The sequence below is a fragment of the Myotis brandtii genome, unplaced genomic scaffold, assembly GCF_000412655.1.
Source record: "Myotis brandtii unplaced genomic scaffold, ASM41265v1 scaffold132, whole genome shotgun sequence".
Classification (NCBI taxonomy): Eukaryota; Metazoa; Chordata; class Mammalia; order Chiroptera; family Vespertilionidae; genus Myotis; species Myotis brandtii.
This window is the reverse complement of record NW_005354673.1, coordinates 5579962-5596666: the sequence shown is the minus strand read 5'-3', so window position 1 is coordinate 5596666 and position 16705 is coordinate 5579962. Positions and strand designations below refer to the sequence as shown.

Below are 16705 nucleotides of genomic sequence, written 5' to 3'. Positions count from 1 at the left end.
GGGCATCTTCATTGGTAGTGTTTGCCGGTTTCTGTGGTGTAAATACTCCCACCATGGTTGGTTTCAAGCTCCCAACATGACATAATCGACCACGGAGCTGGGAAGAGATGGGCAGTAGCACACTAGTGAGTGTATCATACTTTCACCATACAGCTACATTAGATGTAAATAATTTCCAGAGCATAGGTAAAGTAAAATGTAGTAAAGTTTAGGAAGCAGTGAGTTTTGAGCATTACCTTTCTTTTTAATGTAGTTTATTTCATTGTAAAGGTGTATAATTTAATCTTTAATAATGTTTATGTTTAACAGCCTGCATGCAGAATTCCTAAAAACTTAGCCTTTGGTTCTTACAAACCAGCACGAACCAACTGCTCTAGTCCGCCACCTCCAGCAGTGGCGGAGCTGGAATTCAGACATGGGCTTTGGGCGTCACTCCGCTCTCACGGCCTCCCTCTTTGCTGTGGGAAGTGGTAGGCTCGTTTCTCCGCCCTGCTGGCTGAGGAGGCTTGTCTCCACTCAGATTGGGTATTTGCTCTCCTGTCCTGATGCGCAGATTACCTACTGGCCCATGTCCTCAGCTCTGCTGAGCCTCCCACTGTGGAGTCATGTCTACCACAGACCCAGGCGGCGTAGAGAAGAGCCAGAGGCCAGGTCTTTAAAGCTGTGACATGAAGCAGAATCTTCAGGCTTGACCAGGCCTCTCTTCCTTGTTATGCTTTCTCTTCTATCAAATCCATTGCAACTGCTTTTAGATAATGAATTCTTGTGTCTATGCTGGGTCCTCTGGAGAGAACTCATCGTCTTCTACCTTACCCTGGTTCAAGCATAGCCCGGAGTCTGGCCCAGACCTCCTGCTTCGTTGGCAGAGCTGGGACAGAGCTCTTTATGCGCCTAGTGGTGCCCTGAAGTCTCTACGTCACACCAGGCTTTCCAAACTTACCATCACGAGCACCTCTGCCTGAAACACAGTTGGCAGTGACCTCGGGGTTCCATTTACTTCGTTCATGTAAGTGGCTTACCTGCATGTCCCCATCTGAAGAGTTAGGAGGGAAGAATGCAGGTCTTGTGCCATGCACGCATGCTGGAAATGAAGTAGGTTGCAGTACCTTCCTCCAGGAACTCAGAGAAAGCTCCGACAGCAGTCTGTCGTGCTACAGTCTGGAGGAATGTGATTAATAATAAATCATCCAACACTAAGCGCTGACAAGTCAGAGACAGCTGACTCTCCCTGAAATCATGATAGAGATCAGGGTATTTGTTCTGTGATTCCTTGGATGCTGGCTTGGTTGAATACAGAAGACAGGATCAGGCTAGGACAAAATCAATCCCATACTTTTGTGACTGTCCCAGATGTGACTGCTTTAAGCAGTGTTCGGCTTTCTGGGAGAGGCACGGGACTTCTCCACACTGTGTGAAGGGAATGCATGTATGAGGGATGAAAGGAGGTGAGAGGCCCTGAATGCAGACAGGCCCGTATTGGTGAGGACCACTGCCCAGGGAGATCTTAGACCACTTAGATTTGTATTTGACTAGAAAGAAATGAGGCTTGGTGTTCTAGGATGTCTGTTCAAAAGCTGGAGTCTGTATAAAGAGCCATAATGTTTTCTGCAATGAGAAGAGATAGATAGAGTTGTAGAGCTGCTCCAAATAGTCTTTGCAACCAAAATCACAGCAAGTTGTGGCCTCGGATGACTGGTGGCGTTGTGGCTTTGTGTTCTCCCAAATAGATGGCCATGTTGCTTTAGTCAGTTTGAAGACTGACAGCCAGATATGGCTTAGGTGAGGTGAGAAGGGACAGGCATGTTTATGTATCTGAGTTGGACATAGCACATCACTTAGCCCTCAGGGGGAGAAGTCTTTTCTTTCTGACTTATCACACATGGAAATTAGTTCCCAAAGAAGGACCTAATCTAGCTAGAGCAGAAATCTCTGGGAGAGGTACAGGGGACCTCTTACCCTAGCAGGAAATGAACTTGATCTAGCTTTAGGTTCTACCAACTTAAATTTCTAAAAATTCACAGATGTTCTGTGTGTGTGTGTGTGTGTGTGTGTGTGTATTCGTCTGTATATACACACATAGGACACATACTGGGAATGTGATTCCTGAGTCTATAAGTGTGGTTGACAGACTAGGTTTACCTAAAAGGCCCTTTAAGAGAAAGTTCTTGAAAGATGATTACAGAATTGAGACACCATCATTTAAAAGTGCCCGAGGCGAACGCCTTTGAAAATTGCAGCAGTGGAGGGACAGAGAAAGAACCACGCAGCCCTTGATTGTTGTGCGGCTCCCTCAGGACCCGTCCTCCCCCTCCCCCTCTGTTTCTCATCTGATAAGAGAGAGAGCAGCAGTAAGACTCCTCATCTATCTTATGAAAATCCGATTCGGAATGGCTGTGATCAAAACCAGCTGGCTGTCACCAGCAGTGGCCTTGCACGGAGGGGACCGCTCAGAAGAGTTCTGTGTGTGAGGGTGGCACGGGTGGCACTGATCAAAGTAGCATTTTTTTAATAAATATATATAAGGAAAATACAAAACTAAGGATTTAGAATGAAAGCAGTGCAGTTTGTCTTGTTTTTTTTTGAGTGTAACACAAAGAGGATGAAATAGAATCAGATATGCCTGGTTTCTAACACACTTCTGGCGGCTCTGAGAAGGTGTTTTCTGTCACTTTAATGCCGTGTCACTCATCTTGGGTCCTATTAAAGAGAGTGGAGAGTTCCTCAGTTTCCATTCCTTCCAGCCACTCTATTCCTCTAAATTTTTAAAATGCTTTACCCCTCCTTGTTCTTCACATAACTCAACAGATCAAAGCTGGAACCACCACGAAGCTCTGAGAGCTGTTGGAGTGGTGAAGAGCATTCCTATTCATTGTTTTTTGTTTCCTTCAACTGTCTGTAGCCAGTGATACAATGTTCCCTAGAGGTCATCACAGCAGGTCCTCCCAATGCCAGGCTCCTGGGCCGAATGGGATCTTTTCCCATAGAGAATCCTGTTGAGCTGTGCTCGTCTCTTGTGAGCACTACCTTTGAATGTCTCGAAAGGCTCAATCCATGGCTGATACAGATTCTTTTTTTTTAATTGTTTTTTTAGAGAGAGGGGAAGGGAGAGGGAGGGAGAAAGAGGAACATTGATGTGAGAGTGAAAAATGGATTGGCTGCATCATGTACCCCCTACCAGAGATGAAGCCGGAAACCTGGGTATGTGCCCTGATTGGGAATTGAACTGGCAACCTTTGGTGCACAGGATGATGTCCAACCAACTGAGCCACACCGGCCAGGGCGATACAGAATCTTATCAGCACTCAGCACTTCGGGTGATGGGATAAACCTCATTCTGGGGTGTTGCATTCGTGGCTCCTTCAGAAATGTTACAACTTCCCTCTGTGGAAGATATTATGAGATCTGGCTTTCACAGGCCATGATAGACCACGAGCTGAGGCGCCACTCTTAGCAAAACCCCTTTTCTGCTCATGAACCAGCAACACCACACTGTGCTGAGGCCGGGCTTATCTCAGAAACCGAAATCAGTCTGAACCTTCCGCGCCAACCCATCGTCCACCAGGAGAGTCCCCCCAACTTGGGGGCTGTGAGGAACAATCAGCTGTTTTGATCTTAAGGTCTGTGATCGTTCCCTGGCAGCATTAGGAGAGATTCGGCTTGGCAGGAGCATGGCGGTATTTCAACATATAGGACGCGGGTGAAAATCAAATGCACAAGCCCAACCTGGCACCTCAGGATGGCGCATCTCTTTCTCTCTGTTGCTCTATCACATACTTCTTCCGGGACCTGCCCCCAGACACTCGGCCGCACCTTAGGCCACGCATTTTGCTCACGGTCAGTCCTGTCTCTCGGCCTTGGCAGCGTGGCTCTCTAGCCAACATCACAGTTTCCAGACTCCTTTCTCTTTGCCTTTCTCCCACTCTGCCTGTAATGAGTGCAGGCTGGGCCGGCTTGACTCAGGTGAAATCACAAGGGATGAGTCTTCATAAAGCGGACCTGCCAGGAACCTGCAGAGTTTGTGCCCTTCGAACCCTGACTCCGGGAGAGCAGGGGACCGATGGTGCTGGGCCCAGGCTCACTCAGGAGCTCCTCTGAGACCGTCTCTTCCCCTTGTTCCTTCGGGTGTTTGAAGCCTGTTGCCTACTGCTTTCCCCTTTTCTTCTCCCTTTTAAAAAAATTCTCCATTTTTTCACTTAGAAAAAAAATTATTTATACGATTGAGATCCACTAATTAAAGCCATTTTCTGGTATTTGGTTACTGGAGCGTTTGATGTCTCTCTGACAAGACCATGAAATGCACGGAGGATCCACAGGGACAGAATTTGCTGAACACGGCTCTTTGTAAATGAGGGGACACAGTGTCGCCGCAGCTCATGAATATGAAACGCCCATGATGCCACCTCAGTGGACTTGGGAACACAGATGAATCCTGTCATGGGCTAAATGAGACCAATTTCTTTCACTTAACTTCATCTTCAATCAGACCTTCTTCCATTTGCCTGTTTAAAATTCCTTATACGTGATGCAGAAGGTAACAGCGTTCAGTAAAACAAAGTTTTGCAGCTGCAGAGAAAAATTACAATGATTTCCGGTTTAAGTTGCCATCTCCTAAAACTGTGGATGTTGTTTCCTTTTGCCTATGAGCTCTGCTGAGGTCTGTTGACTTTGGTCACAAAATTGGGGGTTGCTTGTATTGGGGTGTCCTTAAGCAGCATATCCAGATCCCTTTCATGTCGATTGGTTGTTGAGCTTGGCTGTGGATGGTGGCTGTGGGCCCGTCACGGCCTGTGGGTGCTCGGCAGTGGCCAGGGCACTGAGTGGGAAGGCAGCTCTGGGAAGAGATTGTGTGTAACCAGGCAGGGCCTTTGGCGTTGGGAGCTCAGTTCGTGGTTGAAGTGAGGGACATGTCATCAGTAAGTACCTCAAGGAGCCTGGCAAGTTAGACCAACCTTGTATTATTTACTAAGGTGTCAGGGTAAGAACGTGTTGGAGGACAGCACAGTCTTGACGTAGCTCTAGAAACCCTCCTGCAAGTGACCAGGAAATTCCATTCAGAAAGCCCCAACCAGCCTCGTTGAGCGTCACCCCATGCACCAAGAGGTCACTGGTTCGATTCCTAGTCAGGGCACATGTCCTGTTGCAGAATCACTCAGTCCTCAGTAAGGGGCGTGCAGGAGGCAGCCCATTGATGTTTCTCCCTCTCCCTCTTAAAAAAAAAAAAGAATAAAAACGTTTAAAAAAAACAAACACGAAAGCTCCAACCAAGAAAATCAGCAAAGAGTAGACCCTAAAGGGACACAGAGAGGAAGGCTTCCTGTGGGAACCAGGGCCACATTGGGGTGCCTCCTGTGTTCTCTCCGACCTGTGGGACTTACATTCGTGTTCCAGGTGAAGAGCCTGAGCAATGCTCAGGGGCACTCATTCAGGCTGAGTCGAGTCTCTGAAATCACTTTCTGTTCTAATTATACCCAGACTGGCAAACAACAGCCGGATTGAACGCCGGCGATCACGAAATGCACGCAGAGAGCTGGGGTCAGCTTCACAGGAAGAGGCCGGCGGCTTCTGCTGTCCGGCCACAGGGGCCGACACTGCGACTCCACTGGATGGTTAGTGTTTTAGTGCGTGGATATATGTTCCTATTCGTAATGAGTGTATTCCAGGGCTAGGGCAGCTTTTCGCATTTTTTAAACCAGGTGGAATTGATCCTATTGGTATTCCCATATGTTTCCCTTATGTATTTCTATTATTTATCTAAGCAGCCCTCATTTAAGCTGGTAGTTGGTGTGTTGGTGGATCTGTTGGCAGACCAGTGTTCTGGTATCGTCAGGAGTTTCCCATTCGGCAACAATCTTTCTCTTTGAAATAAGTTCTTATTGCTTTTGCTGTGCATTAACAAGCCTCAGTGGGACACACTAGTGATCCCGGACGAAACGCACAGGGAGCAGTGGGAAGAGCGTGGGACCCAGCCTCAGGGTAGAGGTCCATGTGGACCACGTTTGAATGACTTCCTCTGCAGCTTTGTCCCCACTCATCCATTGCTTCCTGCATACACACGGACCCTTCCCAGCAGGAGCAGCTCTGAGGGGAGGCAAAGCCTTTGCTAGGATGTTGTCAAATCTAGGAAGTATGCAAGGAACTCTCTTGGTTATTCTTGTGAAGCGAACCCACTTAGGCAACTTGAGGATTCAGGAGCACTTACACTGTAATGGGATAGTATAGAGAAGATTGACACGGCTCTTCCGTGTGTGTGACTTTCAGGTGTGAGGGGCATCTATGGACTCAGTTTTGTTCTGTTGTCCTTTAGTTTGCCAGTCCTTGGGAATGCAGAAGTGACCAGGATGTGGTCCTTGCCCTCAGCTAGTTCACTATCTAGGGGGCAGGCCGAGGGCCAGAATCACTTACTTTACCTACTGCAGGGTAGTGAGGTCTACCCTGTGGCCTTGAACGAAAAATGATGGAAAGACAAAGTAGCAAGCTCTGAATTCTGCCTGTTGGATTCCGAGATGATTCATAAAAGAAGGGGTGTGTATTTTCCTTATCTGTTCATTTATTATTTTTTTACATATAGACCCTCTTTGCAACTTTGCTTAGTCCAGTGGTTCTCAACCTCCCTAATGCCGCGACCCTTTAATACAGTTCCTCATGTTGTGGTGACCCCCAACCATAAAATTATTTTTGTTGCTACTTCATAACTGTAATTTTGCTACTGTTATGAATCGTAATATAAATATCTGATATGCAGGATGTATTTTCATTGTTACAAATTGAACATAATTAAAGCATAGTGATTAATCACAAAAACAATATGTAATTACATATGTGTTTTCCGATGGTCTTAGGCGACCCTGTGAAAGTGTCGTTAGACCCCCAAAGGGGTCGCGACCCACAGGTTGAGAACCGCTGGCTTAGTCCATCGTGGTTTCCCCTAATGTGCCTCAGAGGGGTCTTGTGTGTAATAGGCACTGGTCCGTGTTTCCTGGCTGGTTGATACAGATCTTCCTCACCTGGCACCAGGCACCTCTCTCCTGCCTCACCCCGTGCCACTCTGCCCTGGGCCCCACATGCCACCCACACCGGCCTGCCTTCAGTTTCTTCAGTGTTACAGGGTGCTTCTCACCTCAGTGCCTTTGCACATGCCATCCCCTGCCTGGTTGAATCCTGCTTATCCTTCAGCTTTTAGCTGCATTGTCCCTAACTCAGGGAGCTTCCCTAACTCCCACCCCACCCCACCCCACCCCCAAAATTCTAAATTAGGTCCTCCCTGGATGGGAGTAAATACATTATGGAGCATCCGGTCAATAACATTAGGTGGCCACTTAAAAGAATAAGATGTATCGGTACATTATCAGGAAGGATAAAAGCAAGTTACAGATAACATGAATGGAAAGTGATCCCATTTGTAAACATTTTTTTAAAGGATATGTGTGCTGTGGTAGGCATAAATTCTTTTCAATAAGTATATACAAGAATTTGTTAATAGCAACTACCTCTAGGGAGACAACTGGGGCTCATATAAGGAAAGGGAATTTTCATTTTAAACTTTTCTGCAGTATTTGTATCTATTACCACATAGGATATTATTTTTACCTTTAAAAATAAGACAGGTAGGCCCTACCCGGTTTGGCTCAATGGATAGAGCGTCGCCCTGCGGACTGAAGGGTCCCGAGTTCAATTCCGGTCAAGGGCACATGCCTGGGTTGTGGGCTTGATCCCCAGTGGGGGCATGCAGGAGGTAACCAATCAAAGGAAATACCCAAGAACAGAGGACATTGAGTCTCAGGCAAAGTGAAAGCTGTTGGTCAGCAGGCAGTGTCTCACCTATAGGAGGCGTCTCTGTGCCTTTGCAAAGAAAGCGCAGGTGAGGTGTGGACAAGCTCGGGGTGCAGTCAGACAGGATTGGGAAGCCTGGTTCTGTTATTAATGGTTTCACCTAGTGCAAACTGCTAATGTTCCTCAGCCTCAGTGTTCTCATCTGGAGAATGGGCAGGAGTAAATGAGAAAACGGTGGTAGAGACCTATAGTTTTCTCTCCATGCTCAATATTATATCTGTTAAATGAATCCAAATAGCATGGCACTTAGCATTTTATAAAGATTGTTGCATTTAATACAATAACTGAATGCAGTGGGCACAATTCTACCAGTTTCATAGATGAGGAAACTGAGGCACAGAGAGGATAAAGTCACACAGCTAGTACATGGGCGAGTCGAAGCCAGCCATCCTGCCTCCAGAGCCTGTACTCATAACTGCTGGACAGGAGTCCTACCCATATACTTTCTGTTCATGTTCTTCAGCATCGTGGAAGAAAATGAGAATAAAGTTAACGCAGTTAGTAGGTTTTTAAAAGTAGCGGTAGCTTTCAACAGTACTAGAGCAGACTCTTGTATTCCTCTTGTTGTCTCTGTTAAAATCCTGTGCGTTTGAAAGTTAAACTTGACAACCTGAATGAGACTGGGTCACGAGTCCAGGTTTGCAGGCAAGTAGCTGTGCTGAGTGCAGGCAGGGCCGTTTCGTGTAGGTAATTTTGTGAAGAGGTGGATTTCTTAAGTCCATTTTCTTTTTCTAGATTTGTTCATGGTATGTGTGTGGGATTAGAGTGGGGGCGGGGGGCCGTGGAAGGAGAGAAAGAACAAAAATTCCCCAAACCTATTATGTACACATGAGCAAGTACTTGTCTGTGATTATAAATCAGAAACTGTAAAATTGTGAAGTTCTTTGAAGTTTGCCCAAAACCTGCTCCACGGCCACCTGTTCCACTGGGGCCGGGAGTTGGATGGCCTGACTCTGCTGCGATGGCTCAAGCTGTCACTGCACCGGAATGTTCCAGCTTGCCTTGGCCTGGCTGTCATCGCTGGCTCTGTCCCACTCAGGCGGTGCACCGGGTTCTGTTGGGCACCAGGCTTCCAATTAGAGAGAAATCCCACTGTGTGGCCAGCCCCACCAGTGCCACTCTGAGAGGCGCCTTTGCCAAGGCCCGGACTGACCTCTGATCTGTCACAGATGGGCCAGCCCCACACTCCCTGGTGCACATTTGGAGGAGGGGGTGGGGATGAAGTGAGAGGCCTGTGGGGAGTCAGAGTGGACACTGGGCCGCAGTGCAGTCCTCAGAGCTGGGAGAAGCTGGGCAGAGTTGACAGGGCCCACATGCTAGTGTGTGGAGGGAAAGGGGACTTTGGGAAGACTCGTCCTGAGCCCCACACGCAGCATGGGGCATTTTCTTACCAACTTCTGAATATTCATCTCAGGCTGGACTCCACGTCCGAGGAGAGCCAGGAGCAGCTAACTGGATCACTAACTGTCACGCTGCTGATGGCGCATGGCACAGCCAGCCTCCCCCTACCCCGCTGCTGGGTCTGCGCGGTCGCACCAGCCTGAGGGCCCCACCCGCCCTGGGCTCCGACGGCACTATCAGCGGCAGCCCTCACCATGGAGTGTTAGTAATGCAGAGCGAGAGTGAGGAAGAAAGCTAAATTTCCGTTAGCATAAAACAGAATCCTAGAGAATTCCATCTCTAATTCTTCAGCAGGATAGGGAGATGCAGTCCTAGCTCTGAGCAGCTTCTTTCTAGACAGAGGACTTGCCGAATGTGGCTCATCATTTTGGGGGTGGTGTATATGTCTTTATTTTCCCTATCAGCCATTTCTTTTTATTTTACCTCTTTCATTCTTTTAATTACTCTCTTTCTTCGCCTGTCTCTTTCTCTGTGTGTCTTATTTTCTGTGTCTCCCTTGCATACTTTCTCTTTTTCCAGGTACAGCATCCGGAACGTCACAGTCTGAAGCAGTAATAAAGACTCCAGGCTTGGAACTGCCACACAAATACTTGGGCTTCACTTGACTACAGCAGCCTCAGTTTAAGTACTGAATAGCCTGACAGAGGCGAGGGTCTTCATTTTCTTGAAATGATTCTGCATCTCTTTTAAAAATAATATTGAATTCAGTCCATGGAAGCAGAAATGAAGGATTTTTTACTTTCCTCTCTGGGATGTTTTCCTCCTTTTGATAGTTGTGTTGGTTTGGGAATTCTGGGACTGTCTCAGCCCATGTGGCCTTTTTTCACTCTGCCCCTCTCTGCAGTCTGGTTAAAACAAAGAAAACCCTCTACCGGTCAGTAATACTCACTGGAGAAGGAAATTCTTCTGTCGGGTGTTAGGTTGTCCCCAGGAGGACGTGGGCTATTTTTGTACCTTAAGTCAGTTGCCACAATTAAGTGATGTGCTGCCTGTTTCTCCATTTGCATGATGTCATTAAATTGGTGAAAGAAGTGGCCTTGGGGCTCCTTCTATGTCTGTATGTCTGTCTCATGTGGAGAGTCCAGGCAAGAAAAGTCTCTTTGCGACAGCAAGAGCAGCGTCATCTTTAGAAGCGTCATCTTTAGGAGCAGCACTGTTTTGCAGTAGACCTGGCAAATGCAGGCCTGTTCTCGGATACACGGCTGGGAGCCAGGCTGTATCATTACGTGTACAGTGACCTTCAGATGCAGGCTCAGGGCCATGGAGACTGTGATGATTGCAGAGACTATAATGAGCTAATGCACATGTGCACCTCGGTCACGGGGAGGTCATAGTGACCTTCACCTCATGGCACTGCGCTTTCTCAGTTCCTCTGTCTCCAACCGTTGCCAGGCTTATTCATTGATTCCCCTTCCCTCTTCTCCTCTAATGCTGCCTGGGACGCTCTTCTCATTTCTTTACGTTTCTCCTTGGAGACCCAAACCAGTGACTCCTAACCTGGAGTGAACATCAGGATCGTCGAAGAAATCTTAGGGAAAAAACAGATGCCTGAACCCTACCCGGGAGGTTCTAATCCAGCTGGTTCTGGGGTAAAGCCCAGGATTTGGGACTTGTTGACATTCTACCTTTGATTCTAATGTGCACCTGTAGTTCAGTCCCACAGCCCTGGACCGGGAGTCCCTGGAGGCCAGAGACTGTGTCTGTCTGTCCATTCTACCCCCAGCTGATAGCCCCATGCTGGCCTGTTGAAGGAATAAGTAACACATGAGGAAGCAGGCAAGACCCCTCTTCATGTTGCTGACCGTTTTGCCGCCTCCTCTCATTGCAGATATTCCTGTTATTCCGGATCTGGAAGAAGTACAGGAAGAAGACTTCGTTTTGCAGGTGGCAGCCCCGCCCAGGTATGTTAAATTAGGTCGGAAGCTGTAGGGAGGCAGGGAACATGCGAGCTAATACACTTCAAGTGCCATCCACAGTGGTGCTGCCCCCCAGTGCAGACCCAGCTGCTGGTGGGGGGCTCCCTCCCAGGGTTCCCATTTTATTAGACACTTTCTTCCCAGATTGGTCTTCCCTAGCTGCCTAGGAGGCTCTGGGACGGTGGCCCAGCAGCACTCCTGGAACTGGTCCTGCCTGTGGTTTCCTCACATTCTCTCTGCTGCAGTGTCCAAGTAAACCGGGTGATGACCTACCGTGACCTGGACAATGACCTCATGAAGTGCGCAGCCTTTCAGACCCTGGTGAGTAGAGCGGCTCCTGCATAGAGGGGAGGGCTCCGGGCAACATCCCCAGGGATTTCTCATCTCCCCCATGCGCCTCTGAGGTTGCCTGGCAACAGTCCTTGGGTATTGCAGCATCTCCGGGCTGCATATTGCAGTGTTTCCCAACACAGTCCCACCTGCTTCCATGGCTGCCCACTTGGGGTCAATAGATACACAGGCCCTAGAGAAAGGCTGCTGCCATGCCTTGCCCTCCTGATGTTGACCTTCCCCCAGAGAATGCCCAGCCTGGGGGTATTGTGGCGTCCTCTCAGTGGCTGTGTGCACTCACATTCTTACTCTTTCAGAAAGCATTCCTGCAGCTCTGGGTTTGGGAAGTCTACCCCACACAACCTGATCCTCCTCACTTTACAAGAGTTAATTATCTGAAGGCTCCTCGAAATGCACATCTATATCTATATCTATCTATATATATATATTTGCATTTACAGGATGGAACGATCGACTTGAAGCTCCTCACCAAAGTGCTCGCGCCAGAGCAGGAAGTTCGGGAAGTACGTAGCAGTAGCAGCTTCCTGCTCCCTCAGCCGCTGGCTCCTCTAACCAGCTGGCTTCCCAGGCTGACCCCGGCCTCCCTGGCTTCTGGGCTTGGGCGGTGGGCTACGGTTGCAGGGAAAGGCCTCCCTTTGTCCCAAGAAAGTTAGCAGTACCTCTCTCGGCAGGACGACGTCGGCTGGGACTGGGACCGTCTGTACACTGAGGTGTCCTCAGAGCTTCTCACCGAGTGAGACCTGCTGCAGGCAGCGGAGGAGGCCCCGAGGGACAGTCTGCACACACCTGAGCCCTTGGGGACAACAGACCGCTCTCTGCACAGAATAACCTCTGCTTTGGACTTTTAAAAAAATGCAATAAGCCTAAAACTAAAAAAGCTTGCAAGGAGCTTAGAATTTTCATATGGAATATTTTGTAATAAAAATACTTACTTTCAGGAGACTGCATTGATATTTTCAGTTGTAATAAATTGCTTTTTTCTTTAAATCCTCACCAGAGGATATTTTTTCCATTGATTTCTAGGGAAAATAGAAGGAAGGGAAGTGGGGAGAGAGAGAAAGAGAGAAACATTAACATGAGAGAGACACATCAATTGGTTGCCTCCCTTACACGCCCCCATAGGGGCCGAGGAACCTGAAACCGAGGTATGTACCCTTGGCAGGGAATCGAACCCACGACCCTTCGGGCCGCAGGCCGATGCTCTAACCACTGAACAACCGTCCAGGGCTAAATTGTTTTTTTCTGTGGCTGTCTCTCCCATTTCTTTGCAGCGCCCTCTTGGAAAGACTCATGGAGATGAAGGAAGCAGCTTTTAAACAATCTATGGGAGCTCTGCCCACTGTGGGAGAGCATGAGGGAAAGCTAGATCAGGGAGCGAAGGAATGGCACTCCTCCTTGAAGTTGCTCAGTCACAGAGGCCACAGCAGTTCCCTGGAGCATCTACCTGTAAGCACCTGGGCCTGGGTATGGGGGTTGCAAGCAGCTGTCTGCCGGGTGGCCTGGCAGGATGCCTTTCTTACTGCGGACTTTCCCTTGAGTCAGTGAAGTTGCACTGTCTCCTTCGTGCTTTTAGGTGGCTTAGCTGAAGACACAGCAGGAAGTGGGTGTGAAAAGGTGACCCCTTCCTCACATCGGGGTTTGGGGGCTTTTCTGATAGCACTCCCCTTTCACCATGTTCCCGCAACCTGTGCCTGGGGCTCCCAAAGCATGTTTCCTTCTGCCACAGCTTCCCAGAGCCTCGTTCCTGGTTCTCGGAAGCAGGGGCCAGCGTGGCAGCCCTGAGCCTTCCACAGAAACGCTCTCTTAGGGAGCCCGGCCTCCCTCTGCCCTTTCAGACACACAAGCTGCTTGTCTCTATGGCTCCCCCACGCAGCGTCCCCGCCTGTTTCCAACATGCGCTGAGATCTGGAGCAGAGCCCGAGCCTTCTTCTAAACAGGCATCTTTAGTTTTTGTTTTTCTCTCTTCCTCCCCAAGACATCTCATCTGAGGTCCCGCCCCTCCTAGATGCCGCTTTGGATCAGGCCGGTGCAGCCTGGCAGCTAACGAAGCCCACTCCTGGCCAGGGAGTGAGTGCAGCTCTCATCCTGCCTGGCCCCTCATTAAAATTCAGACAAACAAAGAGGCTCAGCACTTCAAAAACCCACTGGGGGGTTGTTTTTGTATGACTATGTGTGCCCTTCCCCCTGAGCCAGGCAGGCCCTCGTGCAGGCACAGAGGATGCTGGGCTACTAATTATAAACTCTGGGATTTGGTGGCTTTGGGGTCTCTTCTCCTCCCCCTCCAGAGTCATACTTTTAGCCTTTTAGCCCCGACAGCCCCTCTTTGGAATAATTCCCATGGTCACTGAGAAGTTTCCTTTCAGGCTGGTTTTTCTTGAGCCTGCACAGTTCTGAAGCCCAAAGGAGAAAGGCTGCCTTTCTAGTACCTTAATTACCAGCAATTTCACCTGCCTCGGGACTCATAACCTTGGAGGTCTTCAGCCGTTGGGAGCAGGTAGCTAGGGGTTGACTTCCTCCCTCTCTTCCTTTATTTTATAACAACAGCAGCAACAAGATCTAACATGTATGGAACACTTACCACCTGCCAGGAACTGGGCTTGCATGTAGGAATTCTGCTTAATTCTCACAACTACCCAACAAAGCTGATATGGTTGTTAGCCCATTTTACAGATAAGGAAACTAAGGGTCAGAGAGGTAAAGAGATGGCCCGGGATTATCCATCTACTTGGTGGCAGAGCTGGAATTCAAAACCAAGTTGTCTGACACCGCTGTGCTTTTAACACTTGTGGTTTTGTTCCCACTCTGCTGCCTTCAGCTTGGGAAAGAGATCTGGTTTGTAGTGGGCAGAATGAGCAATGCGCTGGGAGAAACTGCCTACCACCCCTCCACCCCTGACCAGGCATCTGTTCTTTGTATGGAGTGACCACAGGGCAGAGGGCTTCTGTCAGCTTGGATGTGAAGCCCGTCATCATGGCCCAGGTGGGTGGGGAGGAAGCTATGGACCAGGGAGAGGAACAGTGCTGTTATGTGAGCCTGGACAAGAGCTGGGTTCAAGGCATGTGTGGCCAATTCTCCTGGCACCTGCCCAGACCAGGCCCTGTCGGGGCTTCATCCTTTACCATGCATTTGACATCCCCTCTTCAGCGTTCCTGGGGAATGACAGTTTGTTCCAGAACCGACATCCACCATTCTCACTCAACGTCTGAGATGCCTTCCTTATGTTCCAGCCAGCGGGGTCGCCCACCCAGACTTCAGAGGGCCTCCCAAGAAGCTGGCCCACGAGGTCTGGCAGAATGGGCCAGCACCTGCAGGTACCCGCAGTGCGGTTTTGTGCACACGTGGGGGAGGCATGGATTGTGTCTTGGTGCAGCTGTCTCCATGTGGCATGTTGACAGGTCCTTACTGGTTTCTCCTAGACTGGCTGGTGTCACCTTTGAGCTGGCTTGAGAAGTCCCAGCTGGTCTCTGACAAAATCTCCCTTGGTGTCTGCATTGCTCCTTCTAAGATATTGGTTGCACTCAGTCCATGTCAGGCTCTGTTCTAGGCACTGCAGAGACAGACCTAGAAAAGGCAAACTCCCTCCCCTCTAGCACACCCCTGGGGAGGGAGATGGACAAATACAGGAAATAGGTAGTATATCAGATGGGAGTAGACGCTATGGGGGAAAATATGGCAGAACAGGGAAGGGAATGCTGGAGTGGAGGTTGCAATTTTAAATGGTGGTCAGGAAGGCCTCACTGAAAAGGTGGCATTTGAGCAAAGACCTGAGGAAGGGAAAAGAAGGAACAAGATGGTACCTGGGGAACAGTGTTCCAAGGAGTGAGAGCAGTACTTGCAAAAAGCCAGCAGGAGGCCCTGGCTGTTGGCTCCTTTGGTTGGAGTATCATCGTCCTGAACTCCAAAGGTCTGTGGTTCCATTCCTAGTCAGGGCACACATATCTAGGTTTTGGGTTCGACCCCTGTCGGGGCGTGTGTGGGAGGTGGCCGATCTGATCGATGTTTCTTCTCTCTCTCCCCCCCCCCTTTTGTCTCTAATATCAATAAATAACATATCCTCCTCAGGTGCAGATTAAAAAAAAAAAAAAGCCAGCAGGAGGACATGCACCTGGCTCATTTGAGTAGCGGCAGGAAGCCAGTGTGTCTGGGGTGGAGGGGACAAGGGGAGAGGAGATGCCCTGTCCAGTGCGCCCAAGGCCTGGGCTTATCACAGGAAAGACTTTGCACGTGCAGGGTCCACTCCCTTCAGAGACACGCACACTCTTAGGCCTCCGTGGGCTTGCCAGGCAGCCTGCAGAAAATGCTATCGAAACGGCTGCGCAGCCTCTTAGTGCCTTGGCCTGGCAGAAGCGAACAGGTAATGCTATGAGAGAGAGAGAGAGAGAGAGAGAGAGAGAGAGAGAGAGAGAGAGAGAGAACAAAACAAAACAAAACAAAACAAAACAATGAGCTCTGTCTGCCACGGACCAGAGGTGAGGAGGCTGCTGCCAGCTCCCTGCCAGGCCGGTGTGCCAGGAGGACAGGGTGGCATTGTAGGGCCCGGTGTGGAGTGCGCCCTGGAAACCTGCAGCTCCGATGCAAAGCTTGAGTGAGCAGTTCATCTGGGCAGGCCTGTGGCTGAACCTAAGGTCGTCTCTACCCCTGAGTGTTGGCTCATCTTTGCTAAACCCTGGGACACTCAGACAGGCTTTGGGAACTACGTGTTCCAGGTGGAAAGTGACGCTAGTGCCTTCACCAAAATGTGCTGCTTACGTACATCAAGGCCTTTCTTGATTAGTGGTTAGGGGGGCTCCAGGGAGCATTGGTGCTGGAGACCTGTCCAGCAAGGTAAGACAGCTTAGCGTCCTTGCTCTGCTTGCCTGAGCAGTGCTGTGCGTTCCTGCTGGGGGCCAGGGAGTCAGTGGGGAAGGCGGTAGGGGAGGAGGTAGGGAGCAGTGGCAAAGAACACAGATTCCGGAATCAGGCAGGCCCAGGTCCCAGTCCCAGCTCTGCCACTTAGTAGCTGTGGGTCCTCCCGTAAGCTGCTTTCCCTTTCAGATTCTGTTTTCTCGTCTGTAAAATGGGGATAATATTCGTACTGTCCTCTTAGGATTGTGATACCTGGTAAAAGCTGACTGCGGTTAGACTTTAGAACTGGATTTGATTGATACGATAAGTCACATTGGATATTTTACTGCAGCAACACCTGTGTTTTGCTAAGGATACCACCT

The 16705-nt window shown here is 49.4% G+C and overlaps 1 protein-coding gene across 1 annotated transcript in view; it reads left to right on the top strand.

Annotated features, from left to right (window-relative positions):
* Positions 1–12445, top strand: part of IFT43 (intraflagellar transport 43) — a gene marked incomplete at its 5' end in the record, with an annotated part of 44024 nt that extends 31579 nt beyond the window's left edge. The window contains 4 exons of the mRNA XM_005860189.2: positions 11060–11132; positions 11393–11468; positions 11939–12001; positions 12170–12445. Of these exons, the coding sequence (XP_005860251.2) occupies positions 11060–11132; positions 11393–11468; positions 11939–12001; positions 12170–12235 (278 nt within the window). The remainder of the gene's footprint in view (positions 1–11059; positions 11133–11392; positions 11469–11938; positions 12002–12169) is intronic.
* Between the last annotated feature and the right edge of the window lie 4260 nt (positions 12446–16705).